Source organism: Patiria miniata, unplaced genomic scaffold (assembly GCF_015706575.1).
Source record: "Patiria miniata isolate m_02_andy unplaced genomic scaffold, ASM1570657v1 HiC_scaffold_8, whole genome shotgun sequence".
Taxonomy (NCBI): Eukaryota; Metazoa; Echinodermata; class Asteroidea; order Valvatida; family Asterinidae; genus Patiria; species Patiria miniata.
In genome coordinates, this window is record NW_024037075.1 from 2913720 (window position 1) to 2932633 (window position 18914).

Genomic DNA, 18914 nt, shown 5'->3' on the forward strand with positions numbered 1-18914 from the left:
TGGAGAAACCAAGTAAACCAATTATGTTCTTGTAGTCTGGTTCCCTGGCCGCACTTAAGATGAAACAGAGCTATTTATAGACTTTGGGGAATTGTTAGGTCAGAGAATCAGTCTAGCACGCTTGTACCCCTTCACAGGTGTGTTATCAATTGCAAAGAAAATGCGGAATAACTAAATATGAAAATTTAGGAGCAGTTTTTGAAAAAAGCTAGTTTTCTCCAACGCTGGTCGGCCGACCAGCGTTGGAAAAATACAATTTTTCTTGAAAATGTAAGCACACCAGGAGCCACGATTTTACAGGATGCTTTAGACTGTTGTTCACTAACAGTCCAGTAAGGTATTTCATGGTAATTTGATAATTTTGTTTTTTGATGTTTCCAAATGTTGTAGTTTCCCTTTAAAGGCATGTAAGAAGACAGTTACATTTAGAAAATGCTTGCTCAAGGTAAAGATAGGACTGCTACCAATTACCCTGTGCAATTATGCTCTTAAATTGTTTAAAGATTATCATATCAGTTTGAGTTCTTTAGTTTGTCACAGGAAAACTTTTCCCTGTCAAACTTTTCTTTACATTTTTTTGTAGTAAGACCTTCCAATTCCCTTCTACACAAAAATGCACCATACGTACGGTTTCTGCCCGGCTAGTGCAATATCCAGGTGAAGGATAATGCCCCTTTAAGTATGCACTGCCCCTTTAAGCGCTCAGAACAGCAGGCCATGATCCCTGCTCAATTACCCTTGATTTATCCCTAAGGAGGCCCCTAAGTGCCAAGACAAGCCATTAGGATCATTAGGAATTTACACCTGCACAGAGTTATACATCAATGACACAAATCCCTGAGAAAATGATGACCATGTGTCCAATTACTATCATCCTTCAATATATTGCTTGGCTTTACACTGGATGAATAACACATATTTTTTATGTTCACGTTTTTTTATACAACTCCACGAACATAGATTTTTTTAACCAAAAATCTACGTTCAGGGAGAAATAGAAAAATGCTGTGTGAAAAACGAATTTCAGTTTCTTTATATACCAGTATTTCCATCTTTGACAATCCGCCATCTTTGACAGGAAAAAAATAAGGGCCGTCTCTTCCCTTTTTGATTAAAAGCGTGGACGAGAAAGTCCTTTTATTTTTAGCTTGGCCTTAAATGTGCATTTACTTTTTGAGAAATTGAAAATGGATTGACTTTACTTTAAGCAAAACAATATGCCAGCTGAGCCATCAGTGCTGAGTCAGAGCCATAAATTTACATACCGTAGCGTCTTGCAATTTCTGCTCCCGGTCTGATTGACAGCTAGCATTGGTTGGTTCTAGAGAACTGTTGTTAAATTTTGTTGAGGAAATTTTCCGGCCTTAAGGCTTTTAAAGTGTTAATTTCCCACCTGTATCCAACGCTCTTAGTTGACACACAGGCGGAGGCGGTGGGGGGGGGGGGAGGGGGTTCTTTCTTTATCCTTCCGGAGGGAAAGTGGAGACTCGCGATAGCGCAATTGCATCTTTTAGCGGAATCACACTGACAACGGTTCACACCACATGTTACATGCCCTGTGGTTTTCAATGAGCTTGCAATTTTGACACGCATCGCATATCAATCAGGATAACGATTATGGAACTGGACGAAAATCGTCTAATGGCAAAGTAGATTCCGTAACATTGATTCTGTAGGTGTTTTCTTCTTAACATTGATTTTGTAGGTGTTTTCTTCTAGGACTGAGAAAACGTTTCCAATTTTGTTAGGAAATACTTACAAAAATGTCTTGACTCTCCATAGACTTTGTACACAATCGCGGAAGTGGCGTCAGGTTGCAACATGTTTTCCAAAAAAAAGTTTCATTGCATAGGCCCTTTAATTTACTCATGGCCTCACAAGTATTAAAAAAAAAACCTAAGAAATAAACTGAATGCACTTGCTGCATATTTGCCTTTCCAGATGCACTTTGTCCATTTCCCTTTCCCCGACCCCATCTCCCCGACTGTACAGTCCACACAACATCCCTATCCTCTCTGCCCCAGAATGACTGACAGACACGTAGTGCCATCTTGACAGGTAATCCTAGACGTCCTGAGGATAATCAATAGTTGAAATTGCCCAGAGGGCCGAGAATTTCGTCCTCTTTTAGTGTGTCTTTCTGTCTTTTCTTCTTTTTTTTTTTTGGGGGGGGGGGAGGGGAGGGTTTACTTTCTTCTCTCTGTTTTTCTGCATACAGTGTAAGTAGCGCCAGAAAACATGAACATACTTTAATGGAAAATTTTCCCAGAAATGTGAATTGTTGGATATCCTAGATTTTAGTTTAAAGGTAGAGTAGAGCGTTTGCAGCTACCCAAAAAAGTTACTGACGAAATTATTCTTGAAACACTTACCTGGTTCAAAGATATTTACGTGTATGACACTAAACTCCCTGTGAAATTATTCTTTCTTGTATGCTTTCATTTTGAAGAAAATAATAAAGGAAGGCCGTTTCCAAAGATTCGTCAAGTGACGCATTTTTGGAATTTTCCATTAGTGGTTGGTTTGTAATTTGGTGAATCCATGAATGGGTGCAAGCGTTGACACGACGCACACGGGTGCGTGGTTGCTACTATTCGTCGGTTCAGTGCGTTTCATTGTGTAGCTGCAATCGGCTGAATGAGAACGTGTCCGGACGCTGATTTCGTGCGCAATTCAAAACATGATTATTGATTTGGCAACTTTTGAATTAAAATTGAGATCCTAGAATATTGTTTTATCGGAATATACAGCTTTCACTGAGCTAAAACTTCATCAGGTTAGTAGTTAAGCACTCGTCTTTAGATTGTGAGCACTTTGGTTGCTTCAAACGAAAAAAATGCACAAATGACAAATGATGTACATGTACAATGTACATGTACTCTACTTATAAGTGCTTTGTGGATATATGTTCAGAGTATGATGTCAATGTACATTGAACAGTGAGTGCAGTTGCCATGTACACATGCACATGTACTTGTACATGTGTAAATATTGTTGCTGGCTGCAATGTGCCCGAGAAATTGTACAAAACATATGGTTTTGATTAATGGATGTTTTGTTTCGTCAACTATTAAAATTTTGTTTTCATTATTGATGTTGTTCGTATTCGCACAAGCCGTTTCCAGTTTATGGAACTAGCTACATTTTTTACCACCTGAGATTCAGTCTGTTCAGTCTCTTTCAGTTTTTAACACCAAGCTTTAAATAAAGACATTTCTTTTTAAAAAGCCATTCCATAAGGTTTTATTATTGCTATATTTTACATACATATTTTCACTTTTTGTAATGTTATGATTCATTAGTTTTGATAGTGTTCTATAAAATGTGGATTTTTTTTTATATGGAAGACTTTATGTCTTATTTTCATATTTTTAACAATGTTCTGAATTTGTAATGTGCATTAGAACATTTGTATGGTATCTGCACAGAATGAATAAGTTTTATTCTTATTATTACCATTATTATTGCAATGATTGTGGGAATCAGTACAAACGTACACCTCAGACGACACACATACATGTACTTGTTTCGTAGTTGTGGGGACTACACATGAGTTGTCCCATGGTACTATAGGGACCGAAGATGCTGTGGGGACAGCAAAAAGTCCCCAAAACTCGGTCCTATAATTTTCTTTACAATAAAAAACTTCCTCATAGTGCAGTGACGGCCCGCCCATGTGTACTTGTAGATTTAATCTTGATGACACTAGATACTTAGACCCATTTGTCAGGCTTGACTGGCTAGTAATATGAGAATTTTTAATAAGCCATGCAACCAGTTCAAATTTCGCAGTTTAGTACAAGATACAACAGTACTGTTGTACATGTACACACACAGAAGTGCTTTCATTTTGTAAAGTCTGTACACTACATTTTCACATCAGGTTTCTTCTGCACTGTGTTATGTATTGCAGTTACATTTGTACCTTTGTAGATTCTGTCCAATCACATTCCTCTTTTCAAGCTTGACATTCACCACTTGATCTATCTGTCCACAGGATTGGTTGCCAAGGGGAGGAGCCTGAGCGCCCAGTGACCAATCCCATCACTGGACCCGATGATCATGGATGGCGAATCGGCCAACCAGCACATTGTTGGCAATGGCAAACTGGACCCGGCTGTTACAATCTCCGGCGCCCTTCCCTCTGTGACTGTGGCTAATGTCATAACAGGCACACAGGTTGGTTACATTTTGGGGTTTTCTAATGCATCAAAAACTGCTCAAAATTAAGAGGGTGAACATTTTGTCAAAATGTGGTTTTTGTTTTTTTTTATCATGAATGACATCTTTAATACCTACAGTTTCAGGTTTCATTCACAGAAATGTTGATTTTGATGAACAAATTTTTAAAAAGACAGTTTGTGTGAATCGTGTGCCAGCTATTTCAAAGCCTGTTTTCTCAGTTGTGTAATTTGAATTCCAAGGAAGTAAGTAATATATGCAAATTTTTATCTCCAGAATGGGAGGGACTATGGAGCTCTATTATATACATGTACCAAATGAAAGCTTACATTGTTGGCTTTCCAATCATGTCTTAATTTCACTTTTTTTTGCGACATGATACCCTTTTTTGTGGAGCCGGTCACAAACGTGAATGCAAAGTAAATCTGATGTCAGGAAAAATTCGCTCAAAATTCGCTGTAGTTGAAATGTTATCAACTGTTTGCAAATTCACAGTGCAAATACTTGTCCGAAAGTCACAACCTCACTTTCGCGTTCGCATTTGCGCCAAGTAGGACAGTCTTGAGGGATTCCAACGGAAGTGGTTATGATTTGGATTAATATTTTGATCTCCTTTTCTCCCTTGCCAGGATCCCATGGTCTCTGGCCAGATGACGCTGAAAGCCTCCAACATCAAGCCCCAGAGCGCGTCGGATCAGCTCCTGCTAGCCATGCAGAGCGCCACCGGAGGCCAGGCCGTCCGCAGCGGTATGGTCATCAGCCCCACCAAGCAAGCGTTCCATGCCTCCGGGTTGAAAGGTTAACCCACTAGTGCCAGTTCATACTGGGGATGAATGCAAATGTTTGCGATTGCACATTTGAGAGGTTGCAACAATAGTTGAACACATTTCCACTCTGAAGTTGAAGTAAAAGTTCCATGCCTCCGGGTTGAAAGGTTAACCCACTAGTTCATACTGGGGATGAAATCAAATTTTTGCGATTGCACATTTGAGAAGTTGCAACAATAGTTGAACACATTTCCACTCTGAAGTTGAAGTAAAACACGTGTACCCGCAAAAAAACAAAAAACCCAAAATTCAAATCAAGTTGTCTTGACCACCTTCTGTCGTGCATCAAAATGCGCATTTGAAAATCTGTTGTGGTTTTCCATGCACATGTAGCCTGGTTTTCGTTTTATAAATTTCCCACCAATGGCATTCAAAACATTTCTTTTTCATTGTCTGAGAAGTTACTGAGTAAATTTGTTAAGTTGGTTTACTGGTACCCGATCCCATAATCTGCAACTGGTTCCCGACATTGGCAGTTGGGTACCGGTGCTCGGTTCAGATGCACAGCCCTACTGGCCTTTACTTCAGAATTTTTCAGCTTTACTCTGTCTTGCCCCCTCCTCCTGGAAAATTTTGAAATCTATGATGATATCTCCTGCATTCCAAAGCCATTCAAGAACACAATTACAAATAGGCACTTCAGCATTCCGTTAATTGTTTTTGGCCCAATTTACTAGCTTCATAACGTTAGTCAGCAGCTGAATGGGGGGGGGGGGGGATAGCACCACCCCCCCCCCCCCCCCCCCCCCACCCAACTCTACATCTGCTATTGCTTGTGAGTGGAACATATGTGATGCGATCAAGCTAAATGAGTGGTTTGTCGACCCTGGTCAATTTTTTTTTTTTTGCAGATTTGAAGAGAGCACAATCTCAGCTTTACTGCTGTGAAAATCACATGCTGGTACCATCTTTAGTTAAAAAAATTATGGAAGTCGGAACACCAAGAGATGCGATGAAATGATGTGATGAAGTGGCCCTATTTTGGCCTGTATCTCCAAATGAAAATTCCCGACAAACGACTCATTTAGCCTGATCGCATCATATATATTGACATGTCATCTACCGATCGTATATAGAGTCCAGTGACCATTGTCTAACTGTTATCATTACAGTAGATTGTGACTTCAATATTTCATATTACTTTTTGGTTTTCCTGACAGGACTTGGGACGACGATTCCCGCATCGTTAGGCAACTCCACCTCCACCCAGCAACTCCTGCTGTCACCACCCATACAGACGCTGCAGTCACCGCAGCAAGTCTTAACTAACCAGGTTAGCTAAACCAGGTTTAATCCAAACCACCCCCAACCCTTCAAAATCCAAGTGCATGTTTTTGTTGGAATCTGTTGGAGTGAGGACTGCACTAGTCAACCGATTGTGCTTTACATGGGGTCAGGCATACCACCATGATCAGAGCAGTGGCGTAACTAGGGATAAGTTGCTGGGGGGCACCATATTTTTCAAAGGGAGCACTGAGGGCGACACATATATTGTTTGTGTGCAATTTAAGATATCAAATGGGGGGCACCCAGGGGGGCACAGACCCCCCCCCCCCCCCCACCCCAAGTTATGCCACTGAATCAGAGTCCAACAGTTTGGGTGTTGAGTTTACCATATGGTGTTGGATTTTGCAAGAGCGAGGGAGGTTCCTAGTAAATCACTCAAGGGATTGAGGATTAATCTGTTAGGGGAGTTCACTTGGATTTTAATTTTGTGTGGCAGTGCCTGTCCTTTCACTGTCACTGTCATAATTTATTTTCGAAAGAGGTTGTTTATTGTTGATAATGATCCAAGTGTTGGCAAGCACTGTAGCTTGGAAGCCTGAAAAAACCAGAGAGAGAAGATGTTGAAGAAATATAGAAATGTTCAGTTTTAGAGGTGGGAGGAAAAACTGGAAGGGCATTCCAGGAAAATGATACCATAGAATCAAGCAGGGACTGAAAAACTAATCTACATGTTGGCCAGGACGGGATTCGAACCTGGGTCACAGCGGTGGAAGGCGAAGTACCACACTGCACCAATCTTATTCCTTCAAAATTGATTTGTGCTTTGTTTGTTAGTTGTCTGGAGCCCAACAGATCTTCACTATCCCGTCCAACAACGCTGCGGGCCAGCAGCAAGTCTTGACCCTACCCATCACCAACGCGGCCGGCCAGCAGCAGATCCTGACCATCCCCGTCAGCCTGGCCCAGAGCTCCGGCGGCATCCAGTTCCTCATCCCCACCACGGGCGGCCAGCTGCTGGCCGCCAACATCGGCGGGGTCATGCCCACCATGGCCTCCAACTCCACCACGGCGCCCAGCCAGACCAACGTCACGTCGGTTCTCTCTGGTAAGATTTGTAACAAAATGTCTGATTCGATATTTGTTATTTCCTGATTGTAGTTTTGGCCAGTTTATGGCTGCCAGGGTTGGGTTGGCCAGTTCTTGGCCGCCAATGTTTCCGGGGTCATACCCACGATGGCCTCCAACCCCACCACAGCCAGCCTAACATCAGATCAGTTCTCTTTGGTATTTGGCCAAGCCCCGTTTTACTTGATATTTAAGAGTCACTGTTTTCGTGACGGTATTGTTGGCCAGTTTATGGCCACCGGTGTTGGGCAGTTGTTGGCTGCCAATATCTGCAGGGTCATGCCCACCGATATGTTTCCGACGGACATAGCTCAGGCGTGGCTTGATCCTGAAAAGTCAGTCGCCGACTGTTCTGTGTCGTCGCATGGTAGACCTTAAGGCAGCTTTAGGGTTCGGTTAACCTTCCTTTTTGCCCTTACCTATTTTGGAGCCTCTTTCGACCCCCTAGGTCTGACGCAAACCACTGCAGTCAACAAGCAGTACACCACCACGGCTGCAGCAGCAGCCAACGCCGCCATAGCAGCAGGAGCAACCACCACGGCAGCCACCACTCCGCTACCCTCCATGTCAGTCCTGGCCAGCCAGACGGGATTGGGCCAGCTGCCACTGCCACAGATGCTCATGAATGCCACAGGTAATAGGCCTTATTCACGTGTCGGCCGTATCAAAATTTAAGCCAAGTACTGCATCCGTACGGTATGTTTTTGTAAATTCTCTTGTCTTACTGTCACCATCAAGTTAATATTTATCTGTTGATTGACAACATCTACAGGCTTGAATTCCTCAGCGCGAGCCCTAGCCGCAGCCGGCCTCGCCACAATGGTCAGTGCGCCGCCCCTGACCCAAGTCCAGCAACAGACCACGGCCCCGCCGGCGCTGATGACCACCACGCAACGAGTCGCCGCTCCGGCCGCAGCGGCTACCACAACGGCCGACCAGGTGCTGACCACCCAACAAATCGCTGCCCACGGATTGACCGGCCAGCTGGCCTCCACGGGCCAGCTCCTTACCGGGCACGGTCTACCCAAACAACTCATCACCACGCAGAGTCCCGTAGTTGTCGGCCAGGCCGGTGCCCAGGCAGCCGGCGTCCAGCAGCTCATGGTGACCCAGGCCGTGGTGGGCGGCACGTTGGTCACCAGCCAGGCCGGCAGTCAGGGGACCGCCGCGCAGGTGAAAGCGCCCCCCTCGCCCACAAATAACACGGCCACGGTGGCGGGTAGCTCATCAGGTAAAGGTACTGTGAGGCAATCTTCCAGTATTTTGGCAGTTTTGGAGGCGGGAAAAGTGGTCCATGGGTGTACGGTACACAAACACAGATGCCCATGATTTACAAATGGAGTAAAACATTTAATGCCCTGTTAAAATGAATAATAATAATAATTTGGGAGGCTAATCATCCTTACTCGCAGCTGGTATGCTGAATTGCGAAGGACGCGGCTACAACTAATACTTGTGCGTTCAGTATTTATTCTGACTAACTGTTCCCATCTCCATAAGCAGTGGCTACTTGAGCCACTGCATGCAATAATGCGGCTCTGACTATGGCTACTGCATGGGCTACCATGGGTATGACATTGGCTTCTATTGCTTATAGTGCATTGGATTCCTTGGCTTTCACATTGGCTACTATGGCTACTACTACAATGAATACCATTGCAACTATGGCTGCCACGTTGGCTACCATGGCTAGCACACTGGGGTGCGTTTTGGCGGTCATAACCAAGAATTGGTTCGGTGGTTTCTCTTTCGTTAATTGTTTTGGGGATTTGAGTACTACATGATCATGCGTAATTCTAACCCAATTAAATTTGCAGAAGAAGTTCACCGACAAGAAACCACCGAACCAATTCTTGGTTATGACCGCCAAAACGCACTCCTGGCTTCTGTGGCTGCCACATTAGCTCCCATGGCCACTGCATTCGATACCATGGTTATAACTACGGCTACTGCGTTGTCTACCATGGCCAACACATTGGCTGCCATGTCTTTGAAACTGGCTACCCTATCAAAACATCGGGATAAAAATGTCATTGTATGTGTGCAAAAGCATAGCGGGGTACCAGGAGATTGAAAGAGATCATCGTGTTCTGAAGTATAACATTCTGCAAAAAACCTTTGGACAGCAAAGTGTTTTTAGGTGTCTTGCGTGTCAAAACTTTTGTGCGAAGGAAAGTTCCATCTCTTTTCAGCTGCACGAAAAATTGCGCAGAATGCAGATTTGGTTACCATGTCTCCCATGCATAGCCTTGTGTGCATTTATGTATCTGCCGCAGTTATCCCGAAAACATTTTTCAAATCTTGCTTTGCACCAAACTGTTTTGGAATACCGAACTTCCTTATTGCTGCATTTCTCCAAAGCCTGTGTCCAGACTTCACCACACGTACAGGAGTAATTCAGCAAACTAGAGATCCGCTCCTGTGTTTCTTACCGTAACCCATGGGCCTCTCCACCGCAGTGCACTGGGCATGTCAACGGCTTTAGCATGCTGCAGTCATCCAAAACCAAATGGCATGGAAGGCTTGGCTCACAGCTAACTCACATTATTAACTCATATGTTTTATTAATTATGCTAAATAACATTTGTTTTCTAAAATAAGGAGTACAACTTGGGGGCAATTCCACGGTTACTCACATTACATTTTTGATGTAATTTTGAGTTTCCTTGGGCTGTAATTACCTTACTGAAAAGGTTTAATAACTGTTATCCCCATGGTAGATAGAGTAGACATAGACCTACTTAAGCACCAAAGATGACATCCAGAAAAATGTGTTATGTATGATAAACAAGATGCACAAAATCGGTTACTCACGTGAGTAACCGTGGAATTGCCCTTATAACCAACCCCTATTACTAGGAACCAGAGAGGACGGAAACGCTTTTGTTCTGCAGACAGAATTCTGAAACTGAACAATGATTGCCATTGTTTACATTTCAGACTTTTTGTTCGGAATAAAAGCATTTCAGACGTGTCTCGTTCATAGTGAATATCACTCGTTAGTATTATTTTAGATAAACTCACACTAGATTTTTAGCTTAGCAGCTATCGCAAATAACACATTTGTTTGTTTGTTCCTGACATAAACTCACTTAATTCCTCTAATTCCACTCAAACTTCACTGCCGAATTAACAGCTAAAACAAGCTACTATCAGCTTCATTAAAATTTCATTTTTTTAGCATTAACCAAGAAGTATCTAAAATTGTTAACACATATAGATATTTTAACATTATGACTGTTTTAACTAAAAAGTACTGACATCTGTGATGGGGGCAAGTTTTGTACACCCAAGACTAAACCAAGTGTGCCTCAGATTTTAGAGGTTATAAAAAAAACTTGTTAGATCTTGTCTTGGATACTGCAATATCATTGGTCTAGAACGGGAACATTTCCAATCTGTAAGAATGACTGGTTACTTCATGTACAGGGTGAGTCAGAAAAAAAGGAAACCTAAAGGGCAGGACCAATTATTTAATGCAGTTCTGCATGTAGCACTTTCAAAATCTGGGACACGAGAGCCCAATTTGTTAGCTTTCTTTTAGTGAAAGTATCATTCAAATCACTCATGTACTTTTCAAGTTACAGAATTTAATTTGAAACACTTATTAACTTGTTTTCGTTTTGCTAAAAGAACACTTACCTTTTTTGTGTGATCCATGCATAGAAGTTTAAACAGCGTTTGTGTTAAAAATTTGGTAACGTGAACAGTACATGACTGATTTGAATGATTCTTGTACCAAAAGAAAACTTATTAATTGGGCTTTCATATCCTAGATTTTGAAAGTGCTACAAGCAGATCTCATCGTTTGACTCGCCCTGTATATGAAGTAAACAATCATTATAGACTGGACATGTGCCCGTTCAAGACCAATGATTTTACAGAGTCCGAGACAAAATATAACTTTTTTTTTGCAACTGTAGTTTGCAACCGTACTTACTTTCGCCCCCCTTAATTTTTCTCCCTCCCCACCAATCCCTTGTCCCCTTTCTGTTGGTTCCCCCAGCAGTTAGCAGTCTGGGCAACACCACGGAGGTGGACGGCATCAATCTGGAGGAGATCAAAGAGTTTGCCAAGGCTTTCAAGATCCGGCGGTTATCGTTGGGGTTGACCCAGACCCAAGTGGGGCAAGCGCTCAGCGCCACCGAGGGGCCGGCCTACAGCCAGTCGGCTATCTGCAGGTGAGGGAACTTGAAACGGATTCCTGGTAAAGGCATGACTGTCGTCAGACCAGTTTGGTATTAAGGAATGGGAATTCGGCTCGGGCCAATATCAGCGTCAAGGCCCCTAGCTGGTTTTATCAGCGTAGAGGCCCCTACTTGTCAAGCACATATGCAGCAAAGTTATTTCACTTATGCAAATAATTGATCGAAATGAGTGAGGTCGCAAAAGGTCTCGACAACAACACCAGGCTGCAGCTCTGGAATAGTAGCCTTGAATCGTTTTATTTAGAGAAGGCTAGTTGATGTTATTTGTCTCTCTTTTTTTGCGCCCAGGTTTGAGAAGTTGGACATCACCCCTAAGAGCGCCCAGAAGATCAAGCCAGTCCTGGAGCGGTGGATGCAGGAGGCGGAGGAGAGACACAAAAACGGCTTGAGCCAGCTCTCCGACTACATCGGCAGGTTGGACAAATCTCAATGTTTGGACAGTCAGTGGTGCTTGTGTTCTTGGGCAAGACATTTTACCTCAATTACCTCTCTGTGAGGGTGGAGACCAGATGGAACACCGTAAACCAGCGGTTAAAGAGTTTAACTCATGTGCGATGGTACATGGGTTCCAACCCTGACAGGAACACGGTGCTTGTGTTCTTGGGCAAGGCACTTTACTTCAATTACCTCTTTCCACTTTGGAGTGCATGCATAAATGGGTATAAATCTCTAACTGTGAGGGTACAGACCAGATAAAACACAGTGCTCCAGCGTTAAAGAGGTTGACTCGTGTCTAATGTTACATGGGTTCCAACGCTGACAGGGAACATGTTGCTTGCGTTCTTGGGCAAGACACTTTACTACAATGACCTCTCTCCACCCAGGAGTACAAGTACAAATGGGTACCTTTGAGGGTAGAGACCAGATTGCGCTGATCTCGAGCTGCTGCAGAAAACTGGTCTCATAGCCTGATGCACAGGGGTAATAATTATAAAGTACTTTGAGACTTTGGTATAAGGCCCAGTATAAGCACAACATTATTAAAATCTTGCACAAAGTGTACCGGACTAATATTCCAAACACTCTAAACTCCATCCATTTGCAGGTGGAAGCAGGGCTCAATAGTCGGGTGCCTTGACTCGAATATTTTGGTTTCTGGTTCTTGTTTCCAGTAGTGAGCCAACCAAGAAGCGCAAGCGCCGGACCTCCTTCACCCCGCAGGCCCTGGAGTACCTGAGCGTACAGTTCGACAAGAACACCCACCCGTCGGGCGCTGAGATGACGGCGATGTCGGCAGAGATCAACTACGAACGGGAGGTCATCCGAGTCTGGTTCTGCAACAAGCGACAGGCGCTCAAGAACACCATCAAGAAACTGAAGGCCGTCAACGACGCCGGTAGCCCGCAGGAGACGGACACCAGTGAACAAGTGGTCGTCAAGACGGAAGTTACGTATACCTAGGGTAGTATGGTAACCCCCCCCCCCAAACCATTTAAAAGATTGGTTATATCAACACCCATGTCGAGTTACATAGCGCTACTTCGCAGAAAATACCGCACTGACTGTTGCTATTCTGTGCATATTGCAGGGTCACTACAAATTCAATAAAATGTTGTTTTTTTAAAATTTATTTGACATTATTAAAATTCTCTCAATAGCATTATCAAAAAAACTCACAAATCATGTGTCCTACAATTTTTAAAAGGAATTTTTTGTTTGAGACAAAAATATTATTTCTTTAATGCTCCAGAAAGCACAAGTGTTTCATTCTTCATATTTATTGAAAATTAAAAAGAAATTTGCCACTTAATATGAAAATATTAAGTCACACTTGCCAAAGTTGCCATATTTATTGTAAAAAAAATTAGAAAACAACTCCAAGAATTAATTCATTTTGCACCTGATCTCGGTAGAAACTGAAAACGCGCGTCACCAAACTTGTGAAATTTGTGCCGAATCTGGGTAGTTTTTGCTGCAGCCTTTTATTCACCGTTTCCCTTGTAAATATAATTTTAATATTAAAAGCTGTTAAAAACTTTTTATGCCGTTTAAAGGAAAATCATGTCACTGAGTCGACTTAAGTTAAAACCACCCAACCTACACCGTGTTGTATTTATTGTGTCTCGAAAATGGGACGTTTTGAAACAGTATTATTAAAAAAACAAATTTACTGCATTTGCGCTATTTTCTTAAACCTCCCTTTGGAATTATATTCCTGTGTAGATATTTTACATTGCGCCTTTCAAAAATATTTATGTTGTTTATTTATTGCAAAACGTCCCTCTAAACTTTCCTCGTAAGTATTTAACGGTTTGCTGAAAGCGAGCAACTCCCGAAGTGTTTTGACTTTTAAGAAAGTATCCACTTACTGTAAAGAATTTATATTTATAACGAACGTGTATTTTTAAGCGAAATGTATTTATTACCGACCTTATATTATTTAAAATACCAGGGTCAATATAAGTGGTTAATGGTGAACCCTTCAGAAATATTCTAAATCCTCCTTCCATAAATTATTTACCTATAAAATTCAGCATATTTTCAGTTCGACATTCAACATTTACCCAAGTTCAAATTTGGCCTTACAAAAAAAAACCAAAATAGTTTCCCATTTTTTTCTTCCTTTTTCTTACAAACAATTCGAAAACGACTTTTAACTCTAAGACATTATTGAGATTTTCACGAACAACTCATTTTCCCCAATTTTTTTTGTTATTTCAGATCTGTTGCTAGGGTGATGAGAGTTTCTCTTGTAAATATGACCAAAATTTTGTATCTTCATTTTTCATTCTTATTATAGTTTATCCAGTCTTTTTCTTTGGTCCAGACTTTACACCCTTTTACAGTGTTCAAAATATTGAAATCCTAGAAATAACTTGCGAAGCATTATTACTTTCGTCGATCTACGTTCGTTTATTATGCTTTTTACATAAACTTTCCGTTTTTAAAACTCAAAAAGGTATCCATAAAATTGATGTTATATAAACCATGTGTAATGTATTGCAGGTCAAAAACCTGTGTACATGTACACGTAGTTATGGTTGTCGTATATATATATATACGTTTCCATAGAAATATGTAAATAGTTAACTGCGTATATTTATGACAATCAATTGACTTTTCCTTTTGTTTTTGTAATGAACATGTACATGTATGTCACAATGTTTTGTGAAGTCTATTAGACTAGTGTGAATTGTCTTAGTCTTTGATCTGAACATGAAAATATAACTGAAATGATGTCACATAAGTGAACAGTGGTAGACTCTTCTGCACATTGTGAGTGGCATGAGGAAGTATGCAAAACTTCACTTGGCCCCGCCTTCAAGGCACTAGGTGAACTCTCATTGGTTGATAAAAAAAACACCCTGTCACTGCTGTATACTAATGTATTCAGCTATTCATTGAGGGCGGGGCATAGTGGAACAGCGCTCATATAACTTGTTCTCTGATTGGTCAATTGAAAGTTTTGCATTTTAAGAATTAAATGCGCAGTTGAGTCAAGCCCAGTTCAGAAATTGGACACAACGTTTTACAAAACAATCCCACTAAAGTATATTTTTTGGCAAACCGCATACTTCAAAACAAATAACGCTTCTGAAAACTCTCTAGTAGTGTGCTGTTTGAACTTCGACCTTTATCTTGTAAGATTTATCCTAATTGAGGATACCACTGCCCAACTTCTCAAGCCAGGTAAAAAGGAAGATTCATTGCCCAATTGATTAATAATGCCCAATTGTTTGTCAGTGTGCCCTTTGAACTTTGACCTTAGGGTATTGTTAACACGTAAGCCTCTACCCAACTGCAAAGTGTAGAGCTTCCTTCAATAGCTGATTTCTTGCCCAACTGATCACAAGTACCCAATTTGGAAAGTATGGATCACTGTAGATTGCTGTCTCCCAGTTTCATGCAATTGGTTCGACTGCTTCATATTGCCCAATTGAAAAGCAAAGCCCATTTTGGGAAATATCGATCATTATAGTTCACTGCATCTCTCAATTCCATGAAATCTGTTCGTCGGTCCGTAGTGTGAGTTGTGTAGTTGTTTTTGTACAGTCGTTTTTTCAGTTTCCTAGATATTAAAACAAAAGTTGTCAAATTGAACATATGATTCTATATGTTTCAATGCGGGTTGGTGAAAATCCGACAATTGACAACGTTTACTGCATTTGGTGCTTAGCCGTCGACGTCTTTACTACTAGAATCTGCTTGAGATTGTTAAGATAGAGAACAATTAGTAGAAAAAGACATTGTTTATAATGTTGTCATATTGTCTATTGTGTCAAAGTAAATGATTTTGTTTTCCGTGACATTGGATTCGAATTTGCACAAAGTGGTGCAATTCATTTTCAGGGTAAAAGCGTTAGTGATCATTTTTCGGGTTAAAGCATGTATTTCGGGGCTTTTAAAATGGTTCTTGACATTATAATCAAAGTATTAATTTACCCAGTGACCATTTTCAATGAAGCATACTTTTTCAATTGAAGTTTTAAAACACGGATGATTTTCACGAAATTTCCAATTTGAAATGTGATTTTTGTACTGTGTGTATTGAAGAGATTGAAATCTTGTACAAAATTCAAGCCATATTTTTTTAATGTGTTGTTTCGTTTCAAGTCAAAAGCCAAAAAAGTCCAAATTTGGTCGTTCAAATAAAATTATGTTTCGAGTGATCAATACCCAAAAACGTTGCTTTAATCTGAACTTGATGCTAAGATGTACAGAACATTTTTTGCAATGAAAGTATGTTAATCTGATGAAAATGAAAAACTGACGATCTTCTTGAAACATTTTCCTTAGAGAAAGGTTGTACTTAAAAAAGGAAATATTTTGTATAAACTGTCTCAGATGTTTTGTTGTGTCTCACAGTGTATTAAGGTTGTTAAAAGTGTATTGTCTTACAGCTTTTCAAGAGGGGCGGGGCTTTGGAAAAGGGGTGTGGTTTTGGAAAGGGTGTGGTTTTGGAAAGGGGTGGGGCTTTGGAAAAGGGGTGTGGTTTTGGAAAGTGGGGCTTTGAAAAAGGGGTTGTGGTTTGGAAAGGGGTTGTGGGTTGGAAAGGGATGGGGCTTGGAAAGGGGTGCTTTGAAAAGGTGTGGTTTGGAAAGGGGTGGGAATTTGAAAAGGGGTGTGGTTTGGAAAGGGGTGGGGCTTTTTTGGAAAGGGGTGGGGCTTTTATGGAGCGGAGAAAATGGGAAAAGCTCCGCCTTTCCTGTCCACAGCTGTTTCCTTAAATATCAACTTTTCCTCGGTAGATCTTCCAGGTTTAGATTTTAAAAATATCCGCGCCTGTTTTGTAGATATGAAGCAGTAGTTGTATTCGTAACGAATCTGATTAGAAATAATATTAATCTTTTTTTTTTAATTTATGGTAACATGCGCCTGTAATATATGCGCACGATGTGCATGTGAATTGTATGCACAAGTTTGTATAGTTCGGTAACTTTACAAAGACTTTTTTGTTTTGTTCTCATCTTATTAATTTTTCCTTCTTGTTAATTTGTCACCCACCAAGTTTTTTGCAAGTAACATATTCTGTATGTTTATATATTCAGATGAGAGTACTTTTATTCAACCTACTCCCCCCAGATACTTTATTTAAAAATAAGGAGTTAAAGGGAGATGTTAACTGCAGCATGTAATGAGCAAAACAAAATGAAATCTCCAAAAAAAAAAGAAATTTAGCCCGCTAAAAAAGCTTCACAATTGTTTTACTTTTATCCTTTCAAGACATCAAACACAAAAATAGTAGGTAAGAATTGGTAAATTTTGTCAGTATTTGGGTGAACAAAAAATGAAAACTGTTGCTGATTTTATAATTTTTGGGGTTGCTATTCAAGCCCCTGTCTGCGTTTTAAGTACACGTTATATTCGTGTTAAAGAAGATGCACATTTTAAAAATGAATGATGTAAAAAAAAAAATCTTGACTTTTTTTTTTTTTTTTTTACAATTGTGTATAAATGATATTTTAAAATCAATGCTAGAATTGGACCAATAGTGTAGGCCGTACTTGTACTGTTTCTTGTGACTGGAAAATTGTGATCGTGTTGTTGAATTTGTCCTTTTAAGAAAAAAAGCTAAAATGTTAAAAATATGTGTCACTGTCGTCATAGTAGAATCATGCATTGTTGTACAAAAAAAATGGAACCTTTTAAATAAGGTGTGAGTTATACACTGTATTAATGATGTCACATGGGTACATTTGAAGCGCCCTCTAGGTTTAAACACTGGCAGGCATTTTTGTACATTTGTGGATTTATTTATTAATTCCCATAGCAAAAATGTTTCAGTTTTTGGGAAATCTAATGCAGCCGGGTTGAATAGACTTAAGATATTCATCAAATGGTCTCCAGTTCGAATCCTGTTTTGGTCACTTTTTTTTGCAAAGGTCATTTATGTCGATAGACTGAAGACTTGAACCTGTGTCTTCAGGAACTTAGTCCAATAACTCACCGTTAAACAACTTTGAACTTTACATGAAAGTGCGACAGCTAACCTTATTTATTTATTTTTGTTCCAAAAATTACAAATATTTGGAGTGAATATGACATTAAAACACAGTAGCTATTTTCGTAACGTTAAGGAATTGTGTCAAGTGCAACTAAAGAAAAATTACCATTTTTTTTTTCTTTTTCCGTCAGTATTTTAGATTTGAAGACAGGGCCTTTCTAGTTTACATTAATGAAATACAAAATGTTAAGTTAGCAAAAACGTCAATCGCGAAATGCTATGAAGGGTTATGGGTGCATTTAAAATTTTGAGGAAAAGTAGGAATTTTGTCCAAGAAGTGATGTAAATGCCATCTGCCTTGCCAACTAAAATAATTGAAAATAACCCCAGTGAAATGTATGTAAGCTGGGGCCTTTTTAAGTGCAAAAGTCTTAAGCAACAATCAAAGATTATTGTTGTGTAACAGCTGTAAGAAGAAAAAGGGGGGCAAAATGGGGTATTAAAAGAGTAAATCATGACAAAACTAGATTGCGTTAAACTTTAATTGATCATTGTTCATTCTATAACAGTGTAAAAAAACAAAATTGGAGCGCTTTTCCATACAAACTATTTGTGAGTTGTCTTGTGAATGTTAAAACTGTAATTTATCGTAAACGATGATTAGGTAATTATACAGCCACTGTAATGTAAATATTCAATGTGATAATTTTAATAAAATGTGCAAAAAATTGAAGAAAACAAAATTCTAAAGATTTTCTCTTTTTTGTTTGGTATATACAATCGTGCTGTAAAATTTAAACCATTTTATATCATAGTCTCTATCTTTCTGACTGTGCCGGGTTGTTAAATTCACAAGTCGATCATAAGTCAATCCCAAGTCAATCACAAGTCAATCACAAGTCAGTCGCAAGTCAATCATAAGTCACATATATTCAATCACAAGCTCCGTCACAAGTTAAC

The 18914-nt window shown here is 40.3% G+C and overlaps 1 protein-coding gene across 6 annotated transcripts in view; it reads left to right on the forward strand.

Moving 5' to 3' along the window:
• The window catches only part of LOC119719805 (POU domain, class 6, transcription factor 1-like), a 38466-nt gene extending 19769 nt beyond the window's left edge, over positions 1–18697 (forward strand). Inside the window, exons 3-11 of one of the 6 annotated variants that reach the window (XM_038189297.1) lie at positions 3998–4179; positions 4812–4980; positions 6170–6282; positions 7071–7341; positions 7810–7995; positions 8134–8598; positions 11368–11542; positions 11858–11983; positions 12685–18697. In XM_038189297.1, coding sequence (XP_038045225.1) covers positions 4057–4179; positions 4812–4980; positions 6170–6282; positions 7071–7341; positions 7810–7995; positions 8134–8598; positions 11368–11542; positions 11858–11983; positions 12685–12970 — 1914 coding nt within the window. In that variant the 5' untranslated portion in view covers positions 3998–4056 and the 3' untranslated portion in view covers positions 12971–18697. Of the gene's footprint in view, positions 1–3997; positions 4180–4811; positions 4981–6169; positions 6283–7070; positions 7342–7809; positions 7996–8133; positions 8599–11367; positions 11543–11857; positions 11984–12681 lie in introns of all 6 variants that reach the window. The other 5 variants (XM_038189300.1, XM_038189295.1, XM_038189296.1 and 2 more) reach the window with 5 other exon arrangements.
• The last annotated feature ends 217 nt before the right edge of the window (positions 18698–18914 follow it).